This window comes from Buceros rhinoceros, unplaced genomic scaffold, assembly GCF_000710305.1.
Source record: "Buceros rhinoceros silvestris isolate BGI_N320 unplaced genomic scaffold, ASM71030v1 scaffold3946, whole genome shotgun sequence".
In the NCBI taxonomy this organism is placed as follows: Eukaryota; Metazoa; Chordata; class Aves; order Bucerotiformes; family Bucerotidae; genus Buceros; species Buceros rhinoceros.
In genome coordinates, this window is record NW_010416753.1 from 3,444 (window position 1) to 20,142 (window position 16,699).

The 16,699-nt window shown below is 39.8% G+C and overlaps 1 protein-coding gene across 1 annotated transcript in view; it reads left to right on the plus strand.

Annotated features, from left to right (window-relative positions):
• Positions 1–16,699, plus strand: part of DGKI (diacylglycerol kinase, iota) — a gene marked incomplete at its 5' end in the record, with an annotated part of 105,992 nt that overhangs the window by 1,545 nt on the left and 87,748 nt on the right. Inside the window, 10 exons of the mRNA XM_010137915.1 lie at positions 191–286; positions 2,103–2,185; positions 3,611–3,671; positions 7,171–7,284; positions 7,865–8,002; positions 9,020–9,098; positions 13,371–13,426; positions 14,284–14,346; positions 14,567–14,640; positions 16,053–16,164. Of these exons, the coding sequence (XP_010136217.1) occupies positions 191–286; positions 2,103–2,185; positions 3,611–3,671; positions 7,171–7,284; positions 7,865–8,002; positions 9,020–9,098; positions 13,371–13,426; positions 14,284–14,346; positions 14,567–14,640; positions 16,053–16,164 (876 nt within the window). The remainder of the gene's footprint in view (positions 1–190; positions 287–2,102; positions 2,186–3,610; positions 3,672–7,170; positions 7,285–7,864; positions 8,003–9,019; positions 9,099–13,370; positions 13,427–14,283; positions 14,347–14,566; positions 14,641–16,052; positions 16,165–16,699) is intronic.

Below are 16,699 nucleotides of genomic sequence, written 5' to 3' on the forward strand. Positions count from 1 at the left end.
CCCCCCGCCCTTATTTTCTTAGTTGTCTCAGCTGGATAAACTAGCCCCAGCTGATCACCACGTTAACATGGCTGTACATTTCTGGTTTCTGAGGTAGTTTTGTCAGAGCTATGTCAGGTCATCTGCATGTATTATGCCAGGGAAACATACACAGGTTGCACTAAAGCTGTTTCTTCCTTCTGTTTCTCAGGATAACAAAGGTCGGCCGTTTGTGATAAAGCCTATCTCCTCTCCACTCATGAAGCCACTGCTGGTTTTTGTCAATCCAAAAAGTGGAGGGAATCAGGTAAGAACATTGTCTAGATCCAGGTCAAAAAGTTTTTGTTTAATGACAGTGTTTCTACAAATGAGACTAGTTCATGATCAGTCAGATTGGAAGAACTCCGTGCCTGAACCGCAATCCTCAGAAGAGGTCCTTGCTATTGAATGCCTTTTCCACCTCAGTGGAATTGGATGGATGGAATGGATACTTGAGTGTTTCAGCAGTTGTATTTCTATCTTCAGATTCTTGAAAGGAATATAAAATGATAGTTTGAAAGTTTTCAGAAGACTTCATCTTTCCACAGAAAATTCAGATTGTCAATGAAGTCTTAGATTTTTTTTTTTTCTTTTATCCAAAAAGTGGTTTAATTTTACTGGGAAAGCTTAGTGAAATTGGTGAATGGGAAATGACACATTCCTATGGCATTTGAAAAATCATTACTTGTCTGTGTTGTATCATAGAAAATGAAGCTTCAGTGACTAACATGCTACAGACTTCTTTCTTATGCTTCCTGGAATTAAAACCTATCCGATTGAATATTTTCCAGATTAGTTCTGCTACTTCTTGAATATTGAATAGTCTGTGTGCCTTTTGATAAAAAGAGCCTTCTAGTTGAAAAGACTGATGTAAGATACAAGAGAGTCACGGAGAAGAGCATAGTTGCTGCTTACTTCCTCCTCTCTTAGAAGAATTAGGGAGAATATCAAATGAAACTGCTAAAACTGTCTTTCTCGCAGTGTAGTTCAGCTGCAAAAGTCTTTGCCATAGGGTGTTGTGGATACTAAAAGGTTACATGGACTGAAGAAGAGATTTGGAAGAGAAAACCCTGAGTTTTCTCAGACAAAAGTCCTGCACCCCTCTCTGGCTCAAGAATTCTAATGCATATAGCTGAGGCTGGGAGACTACTTGCAGCAAACATCATATTTAGTTTCTCTGTTCTTACACCTTTTCCAAGGCACTTTGGCTACTGTTCTTGGTTCTCTAATTAGGGGAAGGTGTCAGACAGAAGAGCCAAACCTCAGAAGGGGGAGCTATTGAAAATTCCTGACTTGCATCCTCCAGGCTATGTCTGAAAGGCACTCTTGATTCGCATTGGAGGACAAGATTACTCTGCTGTGTTCTTAGCCCTGTTCTGCTAGTCAGAGATCCTGCCACTCTGAGTCTGGGCAGAACGTGGAAGAAGGAAATTGAATGTTTGGAATATGAACCCAAGAGTTTGAGAAAGCATAGATTATACCTTTAGATGATAGGCTGGCCACGCTGCACTGAGTGAGGGAGCATTGGGACAGCTGTGACCCACAGGGTCCTTGACTCCTGCTTCATTAGGCAGTAAAGGGCTACAGTTATGAGTGCTCATTGTGGTGATGGTGGAAGTCAAAGCAGTGTCATTGCTCAAATGTTGGGCAGGACAGTGTTCAGTGTGGTGGTGACTTCAGCCACAAGCTTGTTCAGCTTCTTGCTGTCATGGATGGTTGAGAGTGGTGTAGGTAACAGAGGTTTCTTTTTGCAGGTGGTGAGAGGCAAGAGAACAGGCAGGTTTCTGTGGGAGTTGAACATTTGGTCTGACCCTTAAATGTTCGTTCCTGTGAGCCATTAGAGAGCTGTGTTGTAAAATTTAGTCTATATGTATCCATGTGTACCCTGCCCAGAGCAGTGGGTTCTATAGAGCAGTCATCTGCTGTGACACTTCCAAGTTTGTCCTTTTCTTGGTTTAAGTTTGCTTTATCAAACACTGAAGAAATAAAAACAGTCCAAATACAGTGAATAATGAACACTGTTTTTTCTAATAATCATTAAACTCCTTAAAATTTCCCTTTCTTCGATTTTTCTTTCTTCCTAGGGCACCAAGGTTCTCCAAATGTTTATGTGGTATTTGAATCCACGCCAGGTCTTTGATCTCTCTCAGGAAGGGCCAAGAGATGCGTAAGTTTTCGAGCCTCCAGTGCTGCGGATCATAATTCTTTTTCTGATCAGGAAAGCAGACAAAGGTCTAGCTTAGCTAGATTAATAGACCGTGTATGAGGAGGTAGAGGAGGGGAGATCTGTATTGGTTGCTTTTTTGAGAAGAGATCGGGAGCTGCCCCCGTGTCAGAGCCAGTTCCAGATGGCTCCAAGAAAGACTTTGCTGCTGATCTCAGTACCTGACCATTTCCTAACGGCTGAGCATTACAATGGGGTGAGGCTGCCTCCCGATTTCCATAAGTGACAGCAGCATGCAACTATCTCTGCTTGCTGAATAACTAACTCAGCTTATTTGGGCAATAGTTGAAGTCTGAGCCCCTTCCGATGGAGGGAGGACCTGTCTTTGAAGGGCTGAGCTGCTAAGAGACCATCTTTCTACAGTATTTGAGATATGGATAGTTGCTTTACTCATCCATCTGTTCAGTGCTACTTTCACAAGTTAGGCAGCACAAAATACAGTAACATAGTAAAATCAAATATTTACCTCTGTAAGACTGGTCCAATTATTTGCTATTCAAGGCACCCAAGCTTTTTTTTCCTGCAGAAACACCTCCACTGCTGATCTTCTCATGATGTATAGAAGCTTTAAGGTACACATACAGTTTTCAGAGCTGTGCAACGGAGTTAAAAGAGGATTATCTCTTCTGGTCACTCAGCTCTCTACATGTGGATGCACTCCCTCCATTAGGAGATATTTCATTATGCTTCTCTTTCATGCAGCTGAAGGAGCCTGTCTTCAGTGGGTGCTTTTATGTCTCCGCTGTTGGTATCTTAGAACAGATGCCCAGAGAAAGAACTATATTAGATTTCTTGTCTTCTGTGGTGTTAAAAGAACTGGTTACCTGCTGAAGAAGCCATCATGTTCTACACGCTTCAGAAATGGTGGCTCAGCAAATCCTGATGAGGAACACTAAATTTTCTTTATAAACCTCAATGTTTACATTTGTTTGCTTTACGATAAGAGAAAAATTAAAGATTTTTGTCATCTCCAGAGGAACATGAGATTTAGATTTAGCATGGGAACATGTTAAACTGATCATATACTTCTCAGGAGTTGTTGCCTAACCATGGGGGAAAGACCCCAAACCACCATCCTAGTGGTTTTCTGTGTGTGTAAAGATGTTAAGTAAGCCACAATTTTCAGACTGGGTTGGGGCTGATGCTGCCTGTGGCTGCCAGGGCTAATGCCTCCTCACCTCACTGTCCTTTTGGTAATGCTGAGATTTTTTTTTTTTTAATTTTTTAAAAATTATTTTTCTGCCTCTACCTACATCTGTAGTAATCCAGTAACCAGTGGTTAAACTGTCACTTGGCAAAATGCATAAACTGAGCCTGCATTACTGTTCTGACTTTTCCCCCTTTTTTCCCTTTCCCTCCCCTGGCCAGGCTGGAGCTGTACAGAAAAGTGCCAAACCTGCGGATCCTGGCCTGTGGCGGGGATGGGACGGTAGGTGGCCGGTGCCTGGCAGCTCCATGGTCATTGACCAAAAGGGATTAAATTCCTCGCACTTGTGGATTTTCCACCTTGCCTGCAGAACCACATAACATATCTTGCCCTTGTGAAATCTCATTTTTTAAAATTTTCTGAGATGCTTGGCTTGTGTAGCGATGGGGCTAGATCCTAATGTCCAAAGGCCTTTCTACTTTAAGCATGAAGATTCGGTAGAGCTGAAAATAAAGACTAACCTTGCTGGCCTCTTCTTACTGTTTACACAGATCTGAGGGTCTAGCAGGTTAAATCACTGTCTGGAAGCCATTAAGTGTTAATTTCTTTTCCTTCCTGCTATTGTCTATGATGACTAAGTAGTCAAATAGGGTCTCTGTACCTAAAGAAAATGAGTTTCCCCACTTTCTCTACAAAACATCTGTGAGGAAGGATATTGCATGGGTCAATCTATCAGCCTAGGATCTGGTAGATACAGATTCAGTATTTTTCTTTGTGACTGAATTTCTGTGTGTTCTTGCATAAGTGAATAGGGTCATATTTTTAAAGGATTTAGGTACCTTGAGTTGGAGACATTCTCTGCAGTGCAAGATCTGGAGGCCACGAGTGACAATGGAGGGATTACAACCACATTAATCTTTCCAGAACTTGGGTATATTGTAACTCTCAGCCCGTGCTAGTGAGTGCTTAAATACAGTTGAAAAACTGATCTTTAATCTCTGCGAAGGGCAGTCCCCCAAACATGCATTTTATAATAGTTGTAACAGTAAGTATGGTAGGGAAAATGTGTTACTGCTTGCAAGGTGCAGTGTCTGGCCAGGATCAATATATGTAGATGTTTAGGGCATGGGGAGGATTTTTTTTTTTTTTTTTTTTTTTTTTTTTTTTTTTTTTTTTTTTTAAGTGAGTTTTACTCCCAACCCTTAACCCATGTCTGCTTTAATTTCTGGGAGAGCTTTCTATTCAGCTTATATGGGTTCTTTTAAAAGCCCACATGTAGGGTTATTAGTACCAGTGCCACCCCTGCAAGAGCAAAGAGAAAAAACCAAACTGACCAACCATGATTAGATTACTGTCTTGCTGGTACCTGGGAAAATAAGATATTACTGTTATTGAATTGTGAACTTTCCTTGAGAAATGTGCAAGGCATTGCTTTAGCAGGAGGCATTAGCTGCAAAAAAAGTGTTTCAGTCTGTTTCTGAAAATCTTTTTCTTCCTTCTGAAGCCACTAGTTTGATAGGGGGGAAAAAATTTCACCCTGAAACTACTAAAATAGAATTGAATGTAACTACATTGAGTCTGACCATCCTTTGTTCTCCCTTTGCTGCGCAGTACAATCAGCAGGCGGCAGCACCTCCTCATTAGTACGAGCAGCACTCCACTGTTACCTCTGCTGCTGCTCAGTTTGCAGCAGAAGCAAATTAGTATCTAGTTATTCCCAAAGCCATTACATCTAGAAGTGAAAAATCTGGCTCAAATGGACTTGGTGAATATTCAGTGAGGCCAAATGTTACCTTGCTTTATTGGGGTGAATCAGAACCTGGTGTAACTGCTTGCTGTTCCTTTCCAGGCATAATGGGGAAACTTCTAAAGCAGTCAGGAACTTTCTGCTTACAGGGAAATTATAGCCAAGGATGACACAGATGATAAAACTAATGTACCAGGTTTAGAAATGATGTCAAGTTAAATAGCAATGTTGTACTTACAAATTAGTAATTTGAAGTTTCTGTTTATCAGTTAAAAGCATTTACAAAAGTGTTAGGTATTGTGATGTTACCTGTACCAGTGCGAGGCTGAGGCACAAATATATAGTTTGTCAGTGGCAATGACAAAGGGCTCTTTAAGGAGTCCTGGCCCCAGTGAAGATATCAGGACTCTTTATTCTGTCTCCTGTTATCCATACTGAAGGGTACATATTTTAAAAGGTAGAGGATTACTTACCTCTGAAAATCCCTTAAGGACTCAGTCCTACAATGGTGCCTGTGACAGACCTAAGTACCTTTGGTGACATCCAAGTTCATGAGAGTTCTAAGTGATTCAGGTGCCTGTTGTCAGACAATGAGCTCTAATATGCTTTAATAATTGGACAACTGTGACAAATAACTGTCTAATAAATACTATTTTTACAAAATTAAATTTATCTGTCAAGAGGCTTGGAGAAAGACATACCCTAGAATAACAAATAGTGTGGTGAGGGTTGCTACATTTATCAGGCCACCCCCTCTACAGTCCTTCAGATTCCTACTGTTGGTCCTGATGCTGCGCTTCTTGCCTTTCATGAAGCTCCAGTGTCATCCCAGTTTGGGTTAAGAATCTATTTGAAATAATAGTAATATTAGTTGGAGGAGGAAAAATCTGCTTTGCCATCAGGATTTCAGTTTTCTGACTGATTTAAAAGCTCACATTTCCAGTATAGGCTGCATCTTTGAACACTGGCATCAAATCAAATTTTATCTTCTCATGTTTATTTTTTCTTAATGTATCACAGGTTCTTTCACAGATTGTAATTTTGTGAGAAATTGTTTAAGAAATACTCCTATTTTCTTGTAGCAAGGGTTTCAGTCATAACATCTTCCGCAACAATTCTTTCCCCTCTTGGAAAATACCATTTAATGAAACCAAAATATTTTGCAGTAATTTGTTCCTTCTGGCTAGATTTCTATGTGAATGTTTTAGGTAGTCCAGAAATAGAGACAGGAGAGAGAAATAGCTCTCTAAGTAGCTTATGATTCAAAAGACCAAGATTCATCATTCGAACGCAAAGCCTTCAACCCTGAGCATTCATTTGTCTTTTATTCTAGTCTTTTATATATATTATGTGTGTGTATATACATATGACTAGAATGTGTGTGTGTGTGTGTCTATATATTACGCTTTGCACTGAGTGAAATAACTCAGCGCTAAGATCTCTTTTCATGGAATGGGAGACCAACGGGCAAGCCCATGCTTGACTTCATTTGGACCCTCTGTTACAGGACATGCTCTGAGATACCACGCAGTTTTAATGAGTCCCTTGCATCTTCTTTCATAACAGTTGTCAAAGTTTAGCTTTCTTCATCTTAACAGCAATTAAAATATATTATCTTGAATTGCCTGTGTTATTCTCCACTTATTTTTACATACAGTACTTTTCAGAGCAATATTTAGGCAGCATAAATACCAGATGTAATTTCACATGTTTTCATTTCCTAAAGAACAGCAACTTACGTGCTCCCTTTCCTCAGCATCTCTGTGTGCTGTTAAAGATTAGTGTGCCAGTTTTTACATGCCATTGCTTCTGCTTGCACAGAGCTTCATGAAAACTGCTGTACCTGTTCTCTGAAAGGTGAAACATCAGATGGGCCAGTTGTAGAGTTAAATTTCAGATACCCTCATTTCAGCTACTCCCTTTTGTTTTACTTGAACTTTTCTGTAATGGGGATATGATCAAAATAAGTCTGTCTTTTTTCCCATCCCTTCTAATCTTCCTGACTAACAGTTCTCTGCACTTCCCATTTTATAGGTGGGCTGGATCCTGTCCATCCTTGATGAACTGCAACTCAGCCCCCCGCCTCCTGTGGCTGTCCTTCCTCTTGGCACTGGGAATGACCTTGCCCGTACCCTCAACTGGGGTGGGGTAAGAACTGACTGGCGTACCCTTATATTTGGGCTATCAGATTGCTGCTCTGATTTAGCTGTGTAGGGTGAAACAAAATTGAGGCTAAAATAGCAGGCAGGGCTGTGTCCAAGGTCTGCTTCAGTTAGGCGCATTGGTTTGGTTCAGTTTCCAGTCTGGGATCTTAAATTACTAACGATGTAGTCGTTGTAATAAAAGTGTACATAGATGCGTCTGTCTGGTATTTCAGGCCAAATAATGAAGAGGATATGCAGGCTTCTAATTTAAGCATAGTTTAAAATTTATTTCTCTATATTTATCCTTGACTACACCACTGGTGTTATTCCAGGCAAGGCAAATACACTTTGAGTTCTTCACCTTATGGCCTTACTTTGCCTGCCCAAGACTTGTGTACCTCAGAAGTAGCTTGTTAAAATGTTTGATACATGAAAATTTAGCAATATTTTGAGGTGTTTGTAGGAACATTTGATGTGGCGGTTTAGGCCTGTGTGAAAGGAGGGGGATCTGACAGGTAGTTTGTGAATGACTTGCTTTGCTTTTGCTCTCCATGGCTGATACTCTGGTGACACTCCACTATCAGGGTTACACAGATGAGCCAGTGTCCAAGATCCTGTGCCATGTAGAAGATGGGACCATCGTTCAGCTGGACCGCTGGAATCTCCAGGTTGAGCGGAACCCTGATTTGCCACAGGATGAGCTGGAGGATGGGGCACGTAAGGTTAGAGCTGCCTTTTTCCCAGGGAGACTATGGGATGTTTAAGAGAATCTTTGGGTTACACCATAAGCTGCCGTTATTTGTTGTTTGTACCTGATATGTGTTCTGTTTTGCACACCTGTGGACGCGCTGACACGTGAAAAGAAGAAAAGGAAGAGATGCAAAGAATTAAAAAGTTTTAGAGCTTTCCACCCACGCAGCTCTAATACTAAAAACAGGATGTAAAATTTAATTCCTTAGGATTTTGCTAATGGATACCAACTGTTTCCTACTTTACAACAAGAAGTAGTATATTTTTGTATTTAACTTCTTTCTGTGGGTGTCTCCATTAGTCTATCTTGATAGTTGACGAATAGGAAAATTTTTACATGAGGTGATCACATTTACAATAATATGTCATTTGGACTGGAGATGTTGAAAGTGTTGCAATCACAAAAAGAAATGCCTCTGTGATCAGTTTTTCTCCTCTTAGTTATAATTTCCATTTTGTCTATTGGATACTACCATCTTTCTCTAGATCCCTGCTGGGCATATGCAATCATGAAGAGGCCAGATGTTTGCGTCCCTGCCTCATGCATCCTCAAAAGAATTAGAGCTTCCTGCCTGGGACTTGCATTGCTCCTGGTTATATATGAAGCAGGAAAAAGACAGCTTGAGTTTCATTTGCCTTGCTAAGCTTGAGTGCCAGCCATTAGGAAAACCTTTCTATTGACATGTTAAGTGAAGTGAAGCGGCATTATGGGAAATCTCAATGACAACATAAGGAACCCTTTGATATGTTTACAAAGATACATATATGATCATAAAGTACTGTATATATGTTTGTGTTCTTGTATTTGATCATCTTCCTCAAGCTATTGCTAACCTTCAGATCAAACTTGTGCATACATTTCCCTGATATGTCCCACTTTCTTCTTCGTAGGGTTTCATGAGATGCCAGGTTTAAAGTGATTGATTCCTGGTGTGCCACGGAATGTTTAATTTGTGTTATTTTTGTGTGTTTTTATTATCCAATTACAGCTTCCTCTTAATGTCTTCAATAATTACTTCAGCCTTGGATTTGATGCACATGTTACACTGGAGTTCCATGAATCTAGAGGTAATAGGAACTTTTTATTTTCTTAGTCTTGGGAATGGGCAGTTATTTTCTGAATTACATATGCAGTTGGATTTAACATTCTGCTCTTAAAGTTCATAAGGAAAGCTGGAACACAGAAACATTCCAGTAAGAAGGAAGTGATTGTATCATGAGTTTCCAAAGGACTTCATGATTTCAAAATGAAAAAAAGTACAAGGAAAAGTGGCATTCACTGGAGGAAAACAGCTAAAAGGGGGGCTTTTCAAAGTTTTTTGTTTTCTAAAGGAGATCCCAAGTACAGATATAAAGGAAGTTTATACTGATGCAGAAGTGTCAGAACAAGAGCAGAAAGAAAAACAAATGCAAGTCAGGTGTAAGTGTGGAGGTGGAGGGAAGAGAAAAGCTGCAAGACTGTGGAAGTAGCAGGAGGATAATTGTGTTCTCAAACTGAACAACTGTTACCTATAGATGAGTATAGCATAATATTATTGGACTTGGTATAGACCCAGAGCGTCTCTATGCAAGCGAAAGGTTTTAACGTCCACATAACTGTCAGCAATTTGAGCTGTTATACCATGTTGTTTGTCCCCTTGCTGATGGCATTTATACCATCCCATAGAGATCCAAATGCGGCTTAACAGGTGGACTTTGGACTGACGTGAAACTGCTCTGTTTACATGGTTTAGGCAAGCAGGCTTGTATAAACACACCTTGTTCAGTTGTCTGTGTTCAGCTTGTAGTCATTTCAGCTTCATATGCAGGTATTTTTTTCTGAATCGCACCCTCCCTTATCTTCACTTTCATATATCAGAGAGTGTCATTTCAAGACGAAAAGATGGCAGCCTAATGCCATGCTAAATAAAGAACAGGATACATGATGGAATGAGCTAATGCATATTTTATAATGTTTAAGACTGCTTCAAGCTTTAGGAATAATAATGAGGGGCCACAAAAGGGCACAGGAATGAAACTATGACAGCTGTATGCATTTTTTTATGAATGCATATCATTATGCATTGCTAATGTGACTGTGAATATACCGTATAGATGAAATGCATGGCTACTTTCTCACTTAATGGAGGCATTACTTAATAATGAAGTTATGGAGCCCTATAAAGAATAGATATTATTCCAGAGATGCCAGTGTTTTAAAAATTTACATGGGTGAAAAAATACTTGGCAGAACAAGCTGTGAGTCTCTGAGTGGGTATGTGAGGCCAGGAGAGCTTTTCATAGCACAAGTCTCTGCTCTTGTAAGTCATTACTGCTGGTGTCTTCTTTACCCTCTCAAATGCTAAAATATACAAAGTGAGTCCTATGTATTTTAGGGGAGAAAAGCTTATATCCTTGGGGGTGTTGCTGGTGTTTGGGTTTTATTATTTTTTATGTGGAACTGGAGTCATTCAGCCTAGAGAAGAGAAGGCTCTGGGGACACCTTATTGTGGCCTTTCAAGGGAGCTTGTAAGAAAGATGGTGATAGACCTTTTAGTAGGGTTTGTTGTGACAAGGTGTAATGTTTTTAAACTACAAGACGGGAGATTTAGACTAGATATAAGGAAAAAAAAATTTACAATGAGGGTTGTGAAACACTGCCCAGAGAAGCGGTAAATGCCCCATCCCTGGAAACATGCAAGATCAGGTTGGACAAGGCTCGGGAGCTTGTAAGAAAGATGGTGATAGACCTTTTAGTAGGGTTTGTTGTGACAAGGTGTAATGTTTTTAAACTACAAGACGGGAGATTTAGACTAGATATAAGGAAAAAAAAATTTACAATGAGGGTTGTGAAACACTGCCCAGAGAAGCGGTAAATGCCCCATCCCTGGAAACATGCAAGATCAGGTTGGACAAGGCTCTGAACAACCTGGTCTGTTTGAAGAAGTCCCTGCTTAGTGCAGGGAGGTTGGACTAGATGATCTTTAAAGGCCCCTTCCAATCCAAAGCATTCTATGATGTGATTCTATGAATTAAGTAAGAATTTGCAAAACAGATTCTGATGTCATTCACATTTGATGACAATCCGGAGAAACTCTTAGCAGAATTTTAGAAGAATTTAAATCACTTCCACAGCTGTAGCACTTGGTCCATTAAGATAAATGGTTATATATGCTTGCTTATGTGGAGCTATTGTAATCACATATAGTATTAAAACAAACTAACACCATGCTCCCACCACCTGTCAAACCAAAATAAACTGATTTGTACTCTCAGCCTATCAGGGCACGTCACGCAATAGAGATTGGCTAATTCTTATATTTAGAATAAGCAGTGATCACTGTCTCAGAGGAACCTGTACATGAATGTGGCCTTTTCCATGGCAACTTCTATGCTTTTCTTGTGACTAATCAGACCGAGCCTTGAGCATTGGCTCCAAGCCTAAAGTATTCAGCTCTGTTTCTTCAGGAAGTGTTCTGGGTAACAACTCTTTCTAGTTTCCTCCCTTGTTATTGTTATGCTCTGGTGGAGCAGGAGAGATGCAATTTACTTTATCCCTGGTGACATGTTGTTGGTCCCTCAGCTCTAGAGGACTGTTCATTTGCAGGACACTTCCCCGTAACACACAGACACACAGCGTCTAACATGATCCATTTCCTCCTCTCTTGATGTCTTGAGGATGGAGTGAGCCTTGGATATGCAGTCAATGATTTACTTCTACAATCAAAGTTGCACTCTAATCAACTTTAGGCTCTATTCCACATCGCAGAAAGAGTCCTTCCTCCCTTCTGGTGCTCATCTGCTATGTCAGAAGTAGAAGCAGTTCAGTATGTTGATGGATTGCTGAGTCCCTTATCTCAGAAAGGCTTTTATTTTGCTCTTGACTGGGACTTCGGCTCTGGTCAGTATTAAAATCCATGTAAGAGCCAGTGCTCTGGTGAGAGCCATCTGGGATAGCCACATCAGAGGAGGTGTGCAGCATGGGCACTGAACCTCCAGGAGCCTCCTGCTTCTCAGCACGGAGAGTTGAGACATTCTGTAAAGAGCTGACAGCTTAGTAAGCGAGGTGAGATTTATTTATGCAGTTAAATTAACCATTTGAAGAAACGGTGGCCTTGACTGCATTTCAGATTCACCCACGACACAAGAAATGGAAGTAGCTGGGTAAACAAACAATCAAGAAATGCAAAGTAGCTCATTCTTACAAAATGGAGCCTTATACTGTGAGATGTAGTGTCTTCAAAAAGGACTAGAAGCATTGTTTCAAGTGGTCATTTGAGAAGAAGTAATTTGAAAGTGTTTACAGTAGCATGATACTTTAGCCAGAAGGACTATCTTGATATTGGACGTTCTCACTAGAGAGTCACTGAGCAAGGGTAGGTGGTTGGTACTACCACTGAATATAGTGTCAGAATGGCTGCTTCTGAAATCCCTGGATGTCAGACTAGGAAAGGAGTTCCCAAGGAGGCACAATAATGACCTGTATTCTGGGAAACCGGCCTTACACTGAGAGATTAAAGGAGCTCCATTTAGCTTATCAGAAAGAAGATTAAGAGGTGATTTAATCACTGCCTATAAGTATTTACTCAAGGAGAACATATCTGATAGTTGAAGGCTTTTTAATCTGACAGAGAAGTATAATAAGATTTAGCAGTTGGCAGTTGAAGTCTGAAAAGTTCAAGATAGGAATCCCCCCCTCGTTTATTTTAACAGTGAGAATAATTAACCATTAGATGTGCATTACTACTAGACTATTAAAATTCTCCATGACTTGGAGTCTAATCAAAATGAAACAGCTCTCTAAATAGGTTTTAGAGTAACCACTTTTTTTTTTTTTTTTTTTTTTTTTTTTTTTTGCTCCAGGAGTATTTGGTAGAGATGTCTATTCCTCAGTACCTCTTTGTAACACATCAGAATTTAAGTGCCTGCTTCATCTTGTAACGTACTAATGCTTTGCTTCTGCTTCAAAGCATGGATTAGTGTTTCATGAATTTCTAATGATTCTTAAAACTCTGTTCTGCATTGGTAGAAAATAAAACCTCACAAATGGTACAGAGTGATTGTAAGATGAATAGTCTGAGTGGTGCTAAATTAACTGACTGTATTCTTGCATTCTTTGCTCATGTTTCCATCTATTTTCACTAAAGAGGAAAGAGAAAGAATTCAGTACCTGTGTTTGAAATCTAATAGCAGATAATGGCACAGATGGTGAATTCTCACACAGGAAAAATACATTTATGTTAATATTCTCACGGACTGGTGTGTGCTAAAACACTATAGTCTAGCAGGGAATGTGAAGGAACAATGGAGTCTGCTTGTTTTATAAGGGTTTTCATATTTTTCTTTTTTATCCTTTTATAGAAGCAAATCCAGAGAAATTCAACAGCCGATTTAGAAATAAAATGTTTTATGCAGGGGTGAGTTGTGATTTGTCTTACAGAATTCTGCTAATTTAGTTGTTTGAATGTTTTCTGAAGTACCTTGCTCCTCACTTTCTCATGTCAGAAGTTCATGCCAGCTCATTTAGCCTGTTGCAATTTAGAGTGCCCGTGTAGTATTTCTGGCCACACAATATGTCTGTTGGAAAGTGCCTGAAACCTTTATTTTACAGTGCTTAGCAGGTGAGACAAATGCTACTTCTTTGGCCGTAGTACTGGTCATGTTTTGGTCCCCCACTTCTGTCTTGCAAGCATCTAAGCAGTCTGGTCTGCTGCTTTCGGGGTTTGGAGAGCACATTGATATTGACTTTCCTAGAAAAATTCCCCAAGCACTGACTTCTATCTTTGTAGCTTTGAGTAGTCTTGGATGTAGGGTCATGGGGAGTGGAGGGCAGAGATCAGCTATTGGGAGTGATTTAATTTTCATGTGTGAATATGCAAGTAAAATTACCCACTCTGCATTCAGGAGGTACATGGACAACACTTGATTCTAAAATGTAGTTATTAAGAGAGAAACACTAATTTGATAATGCATGACACGTAATGTCTTTCTGGATGATGGCTGCTATTGTACCTGTGTGCATTAAACATGGAAACAAATGTGTGAGAAAGAATTTGCATTTAAATCCTTGGGTGCCCAAGGACCTTCTTTGGTTAACCTTTCAAAAGGGAAATTACCCTAATTAAAAAAAAAAAATCATATCTCCTGAGAGCAAGAATTAATAGGTTTGACAAAAGGATGGCATTTTGGTAATTAGCTCTGTGGTGGGATAAGAAACGAGGTTAGAGAAGAGAGGAAGTGCTGAAGACAATTCCTGCACTTACTTCTGTTGCAGGCAGCCTTTACAGACTTTCTGCAAAGAAGCTCAAGAGATTTATCCAAGCATGTTAAAGTTGTGGTAAGTATAAGAAATTGTGTCATAGAATTATGGGAAGAGGGGGGAATGGAGAGAGAATGAGGTGAGAGTTTAATGGCTCTGTTACTTTTCAGTTTTGAGCATGACATTTGCAACACATTCCAAGGAAAGTCTTGGGAAAGTTGTTACAAAGCAGCAACACTTCTCTTGTCTGTGGCTCCATTCAGCAATTTCTCTGTGCTCTGTCACTTTGGCTTTGTAGTGTGATGGTACAGACCTGACTCCAAAGATCCAGGAGCTGAAGTTCCAGTGTATAGTGTTTTTAAACATACCCAGGTAAGCTCAAGGCAGATGCATGGAGTTATAAATGAAAGAATAGTAATAATTAAAAAAAAATGCCTACAAGTTGTCCTAGATTGGATGAATATGCTTCTTAATCATCTTAATACTGTTAATCAGCAATATTGAATGGGGTCAGAGTTCAGCACACAATAAAACCATCCTTTAAAAAGTTGAATATACTGATACAGTGGTAGTGGAAATGATTAACAAATGTTTTTGAAAGTTGTGCACCTGACCTGCAAACAAGATAGTAAAGACACAGATGCCTGGTCCTTTGCTTAATTAGATGCAGTGTGTGAAAAAAGAGGGGGAAGGGAACAGGGGAGGGGGAAAAGAATGAACGTTTTTCTGGTAAAGAAACACCAAACCATCGAAAGAATTGTTGAATTTTCATTGAAAGAATTTTTATAACGTATTAGAAGATGTTGTGAATAGAAATATAGCTGTATTTTTCAAAGCTGTCTATATCCTGCTCTCTAGAGCAGTAGTCTCCAAACTTCTTTTGATTGTGTATGTCTATCAGAAAAAATATTTTTCAGCAACACCCTAATAAACGTGTATTTATTTATAAATTATATACATGGACTACTGTACTAGTATATTACATTTTAAAACATACATGAAAAATAGAAATTAAGAATGCTATAAAGATAAATCTAATGTTTGTTTTCTTGTTTATTAAAAGTACAGACAGTATTTTCTTCATGTCCTCTAACTGCCTTGTCAGTTGTGGATTTTTCTTGCACACTTCCTGTGGTGCACGCATCCCACATTTGAAGACCATTGCTTTAGTCACCCTACCACTTCGTTCCAGATGCAGTCCCTAAGCACTTGATCTTTTGAGTCCTGCACTGCCCTCACTGCAAGCTTTACTTGGTGTCACCTCTCCAAAGTTTCCCTTTCTCTCACTCTTAGATCACTTTTACATCCATTCTTTAATGGTAGGAAAGACAGGTAGTACCACAGCTGCATCTGTTTCTGCTTCCTCAAGCTATGCAATGAAATGGAGCTTCAAGGCTGGATTGATCCTGCAGCCCCATGTCTGCCTAGCAGAGGGGCTAAGCAGCTTTCTGGCTGGACAGTTCATCTGCAGAAAGCAAAGCAAGTGGGGAGAACAAAATGCTGCTGCTCTGTTATCTATTTCCCGCTGCTTCCCTATTTTCCCTCTCAGAGGAACCTGCTGAAGATTATGATGGATACATTTATGGATCTTGTACCAGCTCGAAAACAAGAGACAGGTTTTTCTTTTTGTCCAGTCCTTTTCAGCATAACTCATAATTGTCCCTGAATTGAATCCTGGAATGGATATCTGGATACTTCTGGAGGACAGCAGAACAGGCTAATAGTCTGGACCAATCAGGGCAAACTGGTTTCTCAAAGCTTGCTTTCCAAACCTCTTCCTGTAGGTATTGTGCTGGCACAATGCCCTGGGGAAACCCTGGAGATCACAGAGACTTTGAGCCTCAGCGCCATGATGATGGCTACATTGAAGTCATTGGGTTCACCATGGCCTCACTGGTGAGTATATCACAGGTGCTACTAGACCTGGTGAATTCTGCGGGCAGTGCTGCGGAGTACAAATTTGTTCTCATTGCTGAAGAACCACCATGATTCTACATATTCAGTGAAGGCCAAAATATGCTCTGCTGTTAAACGAGGGAGACAAATTGTGGTTTTCTACTAAAAGAAGTGTTACTTAAAAACGTATTCTTTGCTAAATATGGCTAATTTGCATGTGCAGTGCTCCCAAGTTAAATGGCAAGATTATTACAGTAAGAACAGCATGCAGGCATGCTTTTACTGTGGGAATGTTCTATGATCAAGTAATTACTGCTATTTCTTTTCAGCTTTTGTATATTTCAATCTGTGGCAGAGAAGTTCAAATTTTTTGTAAAACTGACTGGTGGGAACAAATATGTAATATTGTATAATATTATAGGCCCATAGAGTTTCCATATGCCCTCTAAAAATATGAAAATTTAGTAATAGCTTTGGAAAACTTAGTAATATTTCTGGCAAAAATGCTATCTCTCCTTTTGTCTGCTAGGGAAAG